The 14,016-nt window shown below is 29.6% G+C and overlaps 2 protein-coding genes across 2 annotated transcripts; both read right to left on the reverse strand.

Annotated features, from left to right (window-relative positions):
* Positions 1 to 817: 817 nt before the first annotated feature.
* On the reverse strand, positions 818 to 2,876 carry LOC107003294 (protein SYM1-like). Its single transcript, XM_015201601.2, has 4 exons — positions 2,559 to 2,876; positions 1,813 to 2,044; positions 1,587 to 1,711; positions 818 to 1,502 (listed from the first exon to the last, which is right to left on the reverse strand). The coding sequence occupies exons 1-4, from the start codon at positions 2,835 to 2,837 to the stop codon at positions 1,416 to 1,418; spliced, it is 723 nt and encodes a 240-aa protein (XP_015057087.1). The 5' UTR covers positions 2,838 to 2,876; the 3' UTR covers positions 818 to 1,415.
* A 9,933-nt stretch (positions 2,877 to 12,809) lies between these two features.
* Positions 12,810 to 13,932, reverse strand: LOC107004198 (ethylene-responsive transcription factor ERF014). The gene has a single exon (XM_015202439.2). The coding sequence runs from the start codon at positions 13,832 to 13,834 to the stop codon at positions 13,163 to 13,165; it is 672 nt and encodes a 223-aa protein (XP_015057925.1). The 5' UTR covers positions 13,835 to 13,932; the 3' UTR covers positions 12,810 to 13,162.
* Positions 13,933 to 14,016: the final 84 nt, after the last annotated feature.

Here is a 14,016-nt window from a genome sequence, read left to right on the forward strand (position 1 = left end):
TATCCTTTTAATAATATCCTTTTAATGCAAGTTTCACATAGATCGACAACTTTATATATGCCACGTGGTGCCTAAGTGGCATGATGATATGTCAGGTCATCACACTTTTCTCTTTACCTGATATTGCGATGACTGCGACGCATTGTTAATACATTAAAAAGTCACTTGGTGGAATGTATTAAAAAAACAATGTATGCATTAACTTTGTATATTACTGGTATCTTGTTTAATACTCTTTTTCAACCTATGTATAACACACTATTGTGCATTAAGATGTGTATATTAATACCATGGATTTCTAGGTATTAGCAATGCAATGTTTTCAATGCATGTGTTAACTCAACTAAAGAACTCAACTAAAGACCCAATTGCCCCTCATTACCTTTTTTTATATCTTTTCCATCATAATAGTGAAGGACATCTTTGTAAATATTTTTTGTTAATGTAATGCATTCTATTTTTAATGCATCAAATCAAACAATGCATAAAAATAATCTATCTATAATTAATGCAAGCATAACTAATACATACATTGCTAATACAAGCACTATTTTACGTTATATTAATACATTCTACCAAAACACCCATAACTCTCATATCTTGCCTTTGAAATGCCACAAGTCATCTTATCACTCTCATATGGCTTCCTTTGATAGATCACGCCTAAAAGCTGTTATTTCTATTAAATACAATACCACATCCGATTTGATTGAAGTCACGAATTCAATCGCCAATGATAGCCTCAATTTGAATTATATTACATAAAACGAGCCTTCGTCTTGCTACACTTGTTATTCTTAGTTTAAACTCAGTGTAGTTAAACATAATTCCCAAAATAATTCAAATTAGACGATCAATCTTACAAGTCGTTGTGAGTATAATATCTGAACTTACATCCTATATAATTTGTATGACCGCTTGTACTTGCATGTGCATTTGGATAGAAACTGACTAGAATTTGTAATTTAGATAATAACACTGGTTTACAAGAAATTAAGAACCTACCACATGTAATGCAAAATTATTATTATTAGAAAATAAAAAAAAAAGAGAGAGAAAAAGAATAAATATACGTTCGGACTATCGTAAATAGTATGTAGATATATACCCTCTGTCATACTTTTTGGATATTGGTGCCTTTGCCGTCCAAAAACTAAAGCATATATGCCCTTCACTCTAACAGAAGACTAAATAGGGACGGGTGACACAATCTTATCTATCGATCTGATGTCAGATCGGTGAATAAGAATATGACATGTATAACACCGTTAGTATAGAGAGTATATACGCTCTACTTTATAGACGCGGGGCACCAATATCCCAAGAGTATGACGGAGGATATATGCGTATCATTTACGATAGTTTAGGATGTATTTGTCCTTTTTCCCAGGAAAAAAAGCTAATGCAAATTACAATTATGCTGAAGCTGCTACTTTCTGTTGACTTGCAATGTACGTCAGGTAGATATTCCACACATAAGAAAATGTGTTGACCACAAGTGGCTGTCAAAACAACAACAAGAATGATATATAGTTATCTTCTCAGAAAGTCATATAGAGTTTAAATTATATATAACGCGCACGAACCTGTAAATGAACAGGTACAAATTTGAATGTGATAAAATCACATATAGGCCAGTATATTAGACCATTAACAGCAGTAGGAACCAAGTCACGTTTCAATCTTGCCACAATTTCTGAACTACTTTCACCTATAATTAATCATGTACCAAAATCATTAAACTGCAATTAAGCTATTGTCTTTAATCAATTATTACGTATCAATTTTGGTGTAGTGTAATACGCACTATACCTTGTGCTGCGGCGTTGATGGAAAAGAAGATAGCATTCATGGTAGGTCCATATAGTATCTGTCCTAATGCTATCTTTTTCAACGTTGAAACAACGTCGCGCTTTGGAAGGAATAGTGAGAGTGAGTTGTACCAGACATGAAGTGAAGGCCCTAAAATTACCATTGCAAAACCAGCTACCCTCATTGTTCGTATTAGATCATATTGCCCTGAAAATGAACCAGCTACAATTGTCTGTGGAGTGTGAAAAAAAAAAAACGTATAGTATAAGATAATATTGATAGAGTTGAGAAGAATGTTTTGGGGCAAAAGAATGATTTATTTTATATTTTGGGAAAATTACGCGGCAAAGTAAACTTATACTATTTAATTACTCATTATAGCTATAGTTTGGTATAATTACCATTTGCGACTAACATTATACATTAATTACGTGGGCTGACTTCAAGTTTAAATAATTAGCCACGTTTGTTTACGTATAATTTGCCAAGATATACAAATGTACATATGTATAATATACAATTATTTAACCTATATACATGTACAATTTATCTCTCTCCCACTTTCTGCTCTCTCTCGCTCGCCTCTCTCCTCCATATAACATGACTATAGCTGGAGAGTAATCAGGCTATTTTTAAGTGATTATATGGGAAAGTTTCCCTTTTATGTTTGCGTATTAATATCTATCCATGTTTGTGGATTATATTTAATTTGTGACCTTCTAACTTAATCAGCATTCACAATGTACCTGTGCTGTCAGATCAGCAGCGGTGACAATAAGAGTACAAGTGATTGTCTTGGTGAGGATGGGACGAGAGTCGAGCATTTGTAAATACCACCCAATGAATCCAACTTTGTTGCCACAAGAAGCTCCAACAGATGATGAGAAATGCCTACATTTTGACATTTGCTCTCTACTTGTCTTACTAATTTGTGAATACATCATTTTGGAATGTTGAAGTTGATGACATGAAATAGGATATTTATGGGCTAATTTGAAGCTATTTTTGATGAAAGAAACAAACATATTTTATTTTTTTTGGGTTTGGAAGTGAAAGAGAGAGGTCTTCAAACAAGCTCTTATGTTGGCTTTATATAATATGACATGATGAAAAAAAGTTTAAGTCTCAATTAGTGAAGTAGAGGACTATAGGGGCAGCTGCATGCCTAATTTCTTGTGGAAAGTTTGGCTGCCTATAATTTCTACCTACACATTCACCTTACAAAAGATATATTATACTATATACTAGTTGATTCAATACAATTTTAAAGGATTAAATGTGCTACACATTTTTTATTACCATGGGCACTAACACTCTGTTTAAATGGTTGTTACGTATTATTTCATAATGTATTACATTTTTATATTGCATTACATTATTTTAATGAATATAACCTTTGAATATGATTTTAGTTTAGTTAATACGTGTTTTTGGAATTTTAATCATAGTCTAGGAAATACTTATACATTTTCTCAAAAAAGGGTGTTGAATGCCTTGAATCGGACCCGTTACAAACAGAAAGGACTTAGGGCGTAGCTTAGCACTATATATAGACGCTATGACAAACCCTATTCTGTAATTCTGTTCTTGCCTCTCCACCATAATAAAACTGCTCCCCCTCTTCCCCGTGGACGTAGCCAATTTATTGGTGAACCACGTAAATCTGTTGTCTTTGTTTTTCGCGTTTATATTTTCTCGTATTATCTCGAATTCCGCATAACAAAGGGGCTAAACTCTAAGATCTCCATACATTTAGTTTAGTTAATTTCTTTCAAACTATTCATGAATTTCAAATTTTTAGCAATGAAAAATCTTTAAAACGATTTATGGAGTTGAAATTGATAAACTTTTAAATTACAGTAGAAGTGATCTAAAATTTTTCCGTATTTTAATTAGGAATATCTTTGTCAATAATTTATGACATAATCATCGATCAAAATATCTTCAAAGCTCAAATTTAAATTTCTACCTATTATAAACATGAATTGTTTTGCCACTACAAAAAATGGGGTTTAACAATTAATTTTAGCTATAAATGATTTTCGGTCGCTACTTAGGAAAAAATTAGCTATCAAATTATAATTTTGTCACCAAAATAAATATAATTAACATCTAATATAATGATCGATTAGCAATGAAATATAAATTTGTAGCTCATGATGAATAATATTTTAGACTGTTTAGAGAAGATTTGAGTTGATTAAAGATTGAACGACTTCATGTTTAGTCATTAAAGTTTCTTCAAAGCTCGATTTTAAAATTTAACATGCCGCAAACTAAAATGTTTTGACTTAATAATAATAATATATCAAAAAGACTCGAAACATCGATAGAAGCTTATATCTAAAATTTAAAACTGTTTAGAAATAATTTTGAGTTGATCGGGATTGAAAGATTCCCCTAGTCATTAAAGCTTCTAGCTTCTTCAAAGCTCGATTTTACAATTCAATATGTCGCTAAAATGAATTACTTCGAGTGAATGATATATCAAAAGACTCAAAACGTTGATAGGAGCTATGTCTAAAATTTGAGACTATTTAGAAGAAATTTGAGTCGATGGAAATTGAAAAAACAAAATTAGCATGCAACATATATGAATATACATCTTTGATACATAATTATATATCATATATACACTATATACACTATTTATATAATATAGTTACATTACATATACATACGGCCCTCTTTCTAGATTGTTAATCTCTAAAAATTTTGTCAAACTTAATTGGTGAAAACTAACGCTGAATTTAAGTAAATAATGGTTCACTTTGTAAAATTTCATATGAAGTCCAAACTTCTATTTTTTTCAATTCCAAATCGTTTTCTATTTAATATTTTTTGAACAATTAAATTGACAGAAATCAATTTTCTTAAAAAAAAAAAAGAAGAGATGATACTGCATGTTTTTTTCTCAATAATGAAAGAATAAACATAAATTGTGTTTGACGTAACAGTTGGAACACAATGATATTGTGTAAAGATAAACAAATTTTATCTTATTTGTCCTAATATTTTGTTCTGAGGTAACTGTTTGGAACACATAATATTGTGTAAAGATAAACAAATTTTATCTTTATTTGTCCTAATATTTTGTTTTGAGGTAACTGTTTCAAACACATATGCACAACAAAACATGAATAAAAATAGATAGAGGTGTCAAAATGGGCTAGCCCAATCCAACCCTAACGGGCTAGAGAGTTAAATGGGTTGGAGCCGGCTAGCCTTTTTAATTAAAGGACCAATAAAATAGCAGCTCAACCCAGACCTCAGCGGGTCACGGGTTGGGACGGGTTGGCCCTTCAACCAAAAAATGAACAATGTTACTCTCTTAGAAAGAGTATTGAATGTTGACGTCTATGAACACAACATCAATTCATACAAAATTCATTTACAAATCACACAACTTTGATGAATACTTACAAAAATACACTTATGAATCACCCACTTTGGTGAATACTTACAAAAAATACATAATAGCCAACGTAAGATTTAGCGGATAAATGTTGATCATTCCATCATTTCTCTTCACAACAGACTAGCTGGTTTAAAAGATTTTCAGCAACACAAGTCAGCCTAAATACTTGACAAATATAAATTTCTAAATACTACATGACTCATTAATTAATGTTTTACAACTCCGCTTCTACTTCCACCATCGATCACATTTGAATCAACATATGATATAATTTCCTTAAGAAGTTTATCTTCATCTATAATCCACCTTGCAAGATGATATTGCAACATACTAGATTTTTTATTTTTCAAAATATTTATTCATAAGATCTTTATAAATAAAATACTATTAAAAATATATACAAAAATATTTTCAAAAAATTAATAGCCTACGGACTGGCCTCAGAGACTTGCGAGTTGGGCCTACGAGGCAACGGGCCAGATGGGGCGGGCTAAAAAACCTTGTTCCATGAATAGGCCAAAAATATTAAGCCCAACCCCAATTATTTCAACGGTTGGGTTGGGCTGGTCTTGCGGGCCAAACCCATTTTGACGGCTCTAATAATAGATAACACGTATATTTATGTTAGGACACATACGATAAAGCTAGAACATTATAGATTTTTTAAAATTTGATTAGATTAATACCTCTTGAAGTGTGATAGGAATCTTCAAGCAAGTTCGTAAGTCTAATCCTAAATTTTTATCGTGGACTCTTTCAATATTTGGATGGACATATATTATGTCACAATCCAAACCTAAACCCTGTACGTGGCTAGCACTAGTGAACCATTATTGGTCTCCAAGCGAACTCTCATCATGACTGACTCCAAGCGGAAAATTAACTCAAGCAAAACTAGGCTTAAAACATCATAAAATTTGCTAAACTCAAAAAAAGACTCAACTCAAACGTCAAAAGGTACTCGTTCCAATATTCATAGTAGTTTGCAAAACATTTCAAAAGAAGGTAAATACTGAAAGACTCATCAACTCTATCTATCTCTCTGAAGCCTCTACTATTACCGAAGTATATTAGGACAAAACCTATGACATCTCAAAACTATTAACTGTACGGCAAAGGTGAAGTCCTCTCGAATATAAGAATGCTCACCAAAGCTCTATGGGATGTCAAATGATCTCAACGAAACGCCTATTGGTAATCATGAACACATGCTGCATCATTATAAGAAGCAGGTCGAATGACGTCAATACATTAAATGTACAAGCGTGTAAGGGCTAAAGAAAATGAAAATTAATTTTTCTTTTTCAAAAACAAACTTTTAATTTTTTATTTTTTTTTTGTGGGAAGTGGGGGTAGGGATAATCATGAGTTGAGTGGGGTAAAAAAATCAAAAAATCTAAATTTGAACTAGTTTTTCAAAAATAAAATTTTAAGTTGTTAATTTATTTTTGTTGGAGGGAGGGGCTAGTTTAGGTGTAGGAGGGGTGAGGGGTAGGGGAAAAATAAATTGATTTTTTAAAAGATTAAATTATTTTTTTTAAAAAAATAGGGATGTTCAGGGTACGGAGTGAGTTAAGAAAAAAATTATAATTTGAGGAAAATAAGTTCATTTAATTCTTTTTAAGCCAACTGAACATGAAAAAATTGAAAAACATTTTCTAGTATGAGAGATAAAATGAATAAAGTAAAGATATTTGATGAAAATATTAAAGAAAAGTCACAAACTAAGCTTAATCGGATACTGCTCTACCAAAAGGGGAACACAATGTGTTCCTTCATAACTTTTTTTTCTTTTTGTGTTCGAAAATTTATAACTTCGTCACGGAAGAATGGATGATCGCATCAAAGATACAGTATCGACCTTAAGTCTTAGATAATTATATAAATTTAAAAAAAAAGTCTCTATTTTTCGTTCATAAATTAAATTAAATAAATTGAAATCATAAAAAAATTCAAATAAATAATAGATGTGTTTTGTTAAAATAAAGGTCAAACTCATCGGTGGCCCCCTAAACTTGGCATCAATTTTCACTTAGACACCTTAATTAGGGCTCGTTGTATCATTTTGACACTTTTCTGACAATAAACAAAAAAGTAAAGGAGAGTGTAATACACTCATTGATGACTTGACAAACAATCAATTAAATAATTACATGTGTTATTTTCAGTTAAAAGTAATTATAAAATCTATTTAGTAAATAAATTTAATATATTATTATTAGAAGATCTTTTATTTCATTACACCCAAAATCTCTTTTATGCTTTTTCAAAAAAAAAAAAGATTTTTTCGTTTACTATTTTTCATATTTATTCATCTTCTTTCTTTTTAGTATTGTTTCTTTTACATGTCTTTCACACGATATTGTTAAGTGTATGACACTCATTTTGACATGTTAGCAAAAAGTGTCAAAATGACATAACAAAATCCTACATGAGGTGTCTAAAATGAATATCGCCTAATTGAGATGTCTAAGTAAAAATTAATATCAAATTTAAAGAATCACCGATGAATTTGGCCTAAAATAAAAGTGTGGCGATATCACATGACATGTTGTAACAATTTCAATATAACAAGAGTGGGTCATGTGCACAAGTTCAGAAAACAAAAGTCTCAAAAATGGAGAGATTCAATCAAAAATTCAACCCAAAATATCATAGAGACAAATGTTCTTTTTTATTATTATTAAAAATCACACACTTAATTTACAAAATTCCAAATTAGGCCCCACAAATATTTTTGTGCCTTGTTGAATAGTCTTGACTATATACAATGTAAAAAAGAAACATTTTGTTTACATAAAATAGAACAAATTCACTAGAGGACAATGGCCATGTGCTTATTTGGCTTGAAGCAATGTATTAGTTCTCAAGATTAATGATTTTGTTCTATCATGTTACTTCAACTGACATATAAAGTTAAGAGCATAAGTCCACATTGGTCATATATATCTTCATGTTGTGTAATAAATACATAGAGAGATAGCTTAGATTGGACATAATTATGTATTTTTATCATGCTATCTTTTTTGATATATTCATACAAAATGTAGTCTTTTATTTAAAATCTTATCATATATCAATATATAGTGATAAAACTTGCTTCTAACTCTACTTCCTTATCTATAGGAGTAGTAATTGTCATCTAGCAAATTTCAAAAGTGATAAGTTATGTATTGAGTTATAAGAAACTTTAAAAAGTAATAAAAAGAATTGAAATATAACTGAAGTAGAAGAGCTATAATTTGTTTAATTACGTTTTGTATAATTAGGAGGGAGGCGAGTGACCGAGAGAGAATGAGGTAGAGAGAGGAGAGAGGCGAATTACATTTATATATATGTATGTGTATTAATGATTGTATTTATATATCTGCTGGATAATTGTGTATATGTAATTAGTATGTATATGTATTAATGAATACAATAATATTATGAATAGGCCACTTTAATTTAATTTAGGTAGAATGGTGGGATCATTACTTTTAAGTTAGGTGTCCATTGGCTATAATGATTAATGTTAATTACCTTTTAAAGGAGTCTGAGTCTATATATATATTTCAATGGGTTTGATTAGATTGTGTTGTAAACTGATGTCTAATCCATGAATGATTTGGTATTAGTCACCCTAAAAAAAAAGGAAACTTACGTAAATATACTATAATAAAAAATATTTATCATTTATAGTAATAATATTTTTTTTCACTTGATCACTTTTAATTCATTTATAATATAAGTTTAATACATATTACAAAAATAATTTATTATTCAAATATAATACAAGTTTTAATGATGGATAATACATTTATCACACATTTTAATACACTTATAATACAATGTGACAATTTTTACCAAACAAACATAATATATTTCAAAAAAAATTATAATTCAAATATATTGCATACATAATTCACTTTTAATAAATATTACAGATTTATCACAATATTGCTATAAATGATAATAAACAAAAAGTATCGCTAAAAATCAGTAATTATTTTTTAAAATGTACTAATTCATATAATTTTTTCCTAAAAAAAATGTACACTTGAATTTATAGGCAAAATTTAAAAAGAATAAGAAATAATGGATTCTAAGCCGATGAATGAAAGAAATAAATTTTAAGTCGATAAATTGATAAATTAAATAAGTAAATCAAATATGATAATTAGCAAATAAAAGATATAATAATATAGTGTGTTTGATAGGGAGGAAAATGCAATCCGGGCAAAATGATTTCTTAGAAATGAATAAATTTTTTACTTATTTTTAGTATTTAGTGGTATTAGAATCTGATTAAATTTGAATCACGCATTGCAAGGACCATTCAGGGTGTTGCTCCCAACAGGAATTTCTTCATATCCAAGACGCGAATTCGATACCTCTGATTAAGGATGAAACACTTTCACTAGTGCGCCACAACTTATGTTGGTTAAAAAAAACAATGTTAGTACTAAACAAGCGTGATTCAATGTTTTATCATAGAACTGTCAAGATGAACTCAAATATAAGTAATAGGAGCAGAGCAAACATACTTTACGGGTCGGTTCAACGAAAAATATTACTATTTATATATTGTTAAAAAAAATTTTATGTATGTATAGTAGATGTCGAACTCCCTTCAATTAGTTCATGTGTTTTCTTCTTCAGATTTCGAACCCTCTTATTACAAATCATGGTTTCGTCACTGCACCCAGCCAGTCCAGAATTTCAAATGCTAGACTTAAAGATAATTTAAATTGAATCAATCTCAACTTATTCAAGCTTTAACCCATTTTAAAAGAATCTTCAATTGAGTCCAATTTAATCTCCAATTTCAGAGTCTGTTTTAAGACTCTTTAGTTGCATTGCATTGAATTATTATATATTTTATATCTTTTCAAATTTATCTATCGATTTATAACATTTTCTTTTCTTGAGTTGAAATTGAAATTATGGTTGTAAAACTCAAATAACAATATGTTAAAATTATTGAGATTAAGCAAGTCAATTGTGCATGTCAAGACTCAACTCATTTTTTAGCTCATTTTAACTCAATCTAAACTTGAAAGGGCTAGAACCTAACTCCGATTTTTATTTCACCCCTTTTTAATACTTTCAATTTCAATCTAATCTGCCTATATTTGACACCCTTAATTTAAGAACCCCTATTTTACCAACTCAAAAAAAGGGGAACTTTCACATATAGCCACTTAAAAATAATTAATTACTCTCTATAGCTATAATTTGATAATTACAATTTGTAGCTACATGTTATTTGGAGGAGAGAGGCGAGCGAGGCTGGGAGAGAGAGGAGAGAGCGAGAGAGAGGGGGAAAGAGTGGGAGAAACGTGAATTGTATATGTATGTTGATTAGACAATTGTATATTATACATATGTAATTGTATATATGGCAAGAGAGATTGGGAGAGGGAGGAGAGAGGCGAGCGAGAGAGGACAGAGAGTGGGAGAGAGGTGAATTGTATATGTATATAACTGTATATTATACATATACATTTGTATAAATGGCAAGCGAGATTGGGAGAGGGAGGAGAGAGGCGATCGAGATTAAGAGAGGGAGGAGAGAGGCGAGCGAGAGAGGGTAGAGAGTAGGAGAGATGTGAATTGTATATGTATATAGGCTAAAAAATTGTATATTGTACATATTTATTTGTATATCCTGGCGAATTATACATATACAAACATGACTAATTATACAAACTCGAAGTCAGCCCACGTAATTAATGTATAACGTTAGTCGCGAGTGGTAATTATAGCAAACTATAGCTATGATGAGTAATTAAATAGTATAAGTTTGCTTATCCGCGTAATTTTCCCAAAAAAAAACTAGATGGAGGTTATTTCTGTAATTATATATTTTGTTATTGACTGGTTTCTTAGTAGACTAAAAATTTATATGAAGTTGACCTAATAAAATTAATCAATTACAATTTAAAAAAATGCAGAGTGGACAACAATTTGGATAGAGGAATAAAGAGTTTATAGCTTCCCTAATTTCTGGATTCTGAATTGATATTTATATTAAACTAATAAAATACTAAATATCAAGAAAAATTAAGATAGAAACGTAATTTTATAAAAATATATATATATATATATATATGCTGCTTCTAGGAACATCCCACTCCTATAAATATTCCAAAATTTGTTATACAATTGCAACTAATATTCTATTTTTTGTTGAAAGATGAAGGACAAAATTTATAACTTAAAAATTACAGCTGTAATTGGGATTATAGAAAATGAGAAAAACAAAAAGAAAAAAATGTGTTTTTATTTAATTTAAAGATATATAATAAGTGAAAACGCGTTTCACAGACAGACACAAAAATCTGTGACAGTTTTGTCTTTGTCAAACAAAATTTAAGTTCAAAAATATTACAAAATCTAACAAAGCAAATCCAGTAAACTCTACCTGCCTTCATAGTAAAATTAGGTAAATCATATAATATTTAGTATTGAATCAATCTAACATTTCGTTCGATAATCATTTTATCGATTATATTTGTATAAAAATCACGAAATTATTAGGAGGGAGAATAATTTTACAGAATTTAAAGAAAAATCACGAACAAATATCAAATCGTAATTTTAGAATTTTAAATCACAAATGTATAATTTTTCCATTATTTTGAGTATTTATTTATGTGATAGTGATTGTAAATTAATGAGACATGAGAGTGGCTTCTGAATTGACAACTGAATTTTTAAATAATGATGTTAATCAAGACTTACTCTGTTATGCTATGGATAGTCAATGAAAAAATATTTCTACGGAATAAAAAATTTGTGTTACGAAACATAATTTTTCTACTGAATTAACTCACTGAAAAAACGTAGGATGAAAATAAATTTTTCATTGAAATATTGAGAAGTACTCGAATTTTTCGGTGCGAAAATATTACTCTATTCATTTCTATTTAGTTGTCATCATTTTGGATTCAGGCTTCTAAAAAAACTAGGTAAGTTTATTAGTGTACTCTTATTTAGTGTTTTATTTAAGTCGAGTTTTTAATAAATGAATATGAATTAATTATTTTATTTTCAAATTCATACTTTCAAGGCTAATAACTCTCAATAGTAAAATAGAAACAGGATAATGTTAAATAGCCTGAAAATTTGGTTAGAAATTTTAAAAAATAATAATATTTTTTTATTTTAAAATAAATTGATCTTTTTTTCATATTTAATTAAAATGTATTAAAATTAAAAAAGTAAAAATATTTTAAAATGTAAAATATCATTCTGATCAATTCTGACCAAATTTTCTGGCCAAAATTTTTTTTTTTTTTTTGTAATATGACAAGTATTAAGAAACATCTATTTTTAATGGACGACATATAAAATAGAAACAAAGCAAAAGACTATTTTTTTCTTACGGATTCATTTAACATATCTATAAAATAACCACCAAACATTTTTTTAAAATGAAAAACTTACAAAAAAAAAATTTGGATAGTATAATGACTTAAACTATGCAATTTAATTAAGTAGCTCAATACATTGTCTCAAATCATTCCATCATGAAGTAAAATTCACTTGAATCATGCCATTGCTAGTCAAAGTCTAATGAAAACAAACCATATAATTAAAATAAAATATTTTCCCATCATTTTTTTATTGCACTTTGAATACACAATAAATGATACAGCATATGACACACTTCTATAAAAAGAATATATATATCTTTAACAAGAATTTTCTAGGAACTCACATGGGAGAGTCCAGAAAATATGATTTCTCTCTCTGTATGTATTGTCCCTAATTTTCTTTTCTCCCTAATAATAGTAATAAATTCAAAATAAAATTAGTTTATGTAAGTGATGTTGTTCAAGAAAAAAAAATTAACTTGACATCACATGTAAAAATTAAAAAAAAAAAAAAAAACTTTTTTTTTTGTTTCAAAGAATAATTAAATAATTGGAAGTGAGATGTTGATGATTAGCAAAAACTCCATAAAGGTATATCTGCTGATGATTCTTCATAATAAACCTCCTCCATTGAAGGTGGATCAAAGAAAATTGTACCATGTAACATGTCATTGTACTTTGGTGAATCAAAGTTGTACCATTGTTCAATCATTGACATCTCTTGATCAAACGTATTAATATTTGATAATAAACAACCATCATTTATATCCTCTGAAGAAGTGGAAGATTGTGGTGGAGATGAAATAGTAGGGTTAGTACTGTCGTTATTATTATCTGACAGTACTAACCCTATATTTTGTTGTTCAGGAGTGGCCGCGGCAGCCGCGGCCACTCTCTGAATGGCTTTAGGAGAGAGTGTTGTACAAGTGTGATGATCAATGTGATGATAGAAAGTAGAGTTGAAAGGGAAGTTGAGATTTGAAGAAGCAGAGGGGCCTTTTAGGCATAAAAGTGCAGCATCATAGGCTCTAGCAGCAGCTTCAGGGGTAGAATAGGAACCTAACCAGATTCTTGTTTTTTGATTGGGTGCTCTTATTTCTGATACCCATGATCCCCAGCTTCTCATTCTAACTCCTTTGTACTTATTCTTCTTTGTCTTCATGTTATTGTTATTGCTTGATGCTGTTGTTGATGATGATGATGATACTGACATTGATAGACTTTTTTGCTCTGTCTTCACCATTGCTTGAATCTTGAAAAAAAATTGTGTTAGTTGTATTTGTTTGCTTATTTTTCCTTTTTTTTTGTGTGTGTTTATGTTTTAGAGATGGATATTGATGAAGTGATGTTGAAGTTAGAGGAAGGGATGATTATTTATAGATGGTATGGGCTAATTTGAGTTGGGGGTGGGGTGGGGTGGGGGTG

This window comes from Solanum pennellii, chromosome 11, assembly GCF_001406875.1.
Source record: "Solanum pennellii chromosome 11, SPENNV200".
NCBI lineage: Eukaryota > Viridiplantae > Streptophyta > Magnoliopsida > Solanales > Solanaceae > Solanum > Solanum pennellii.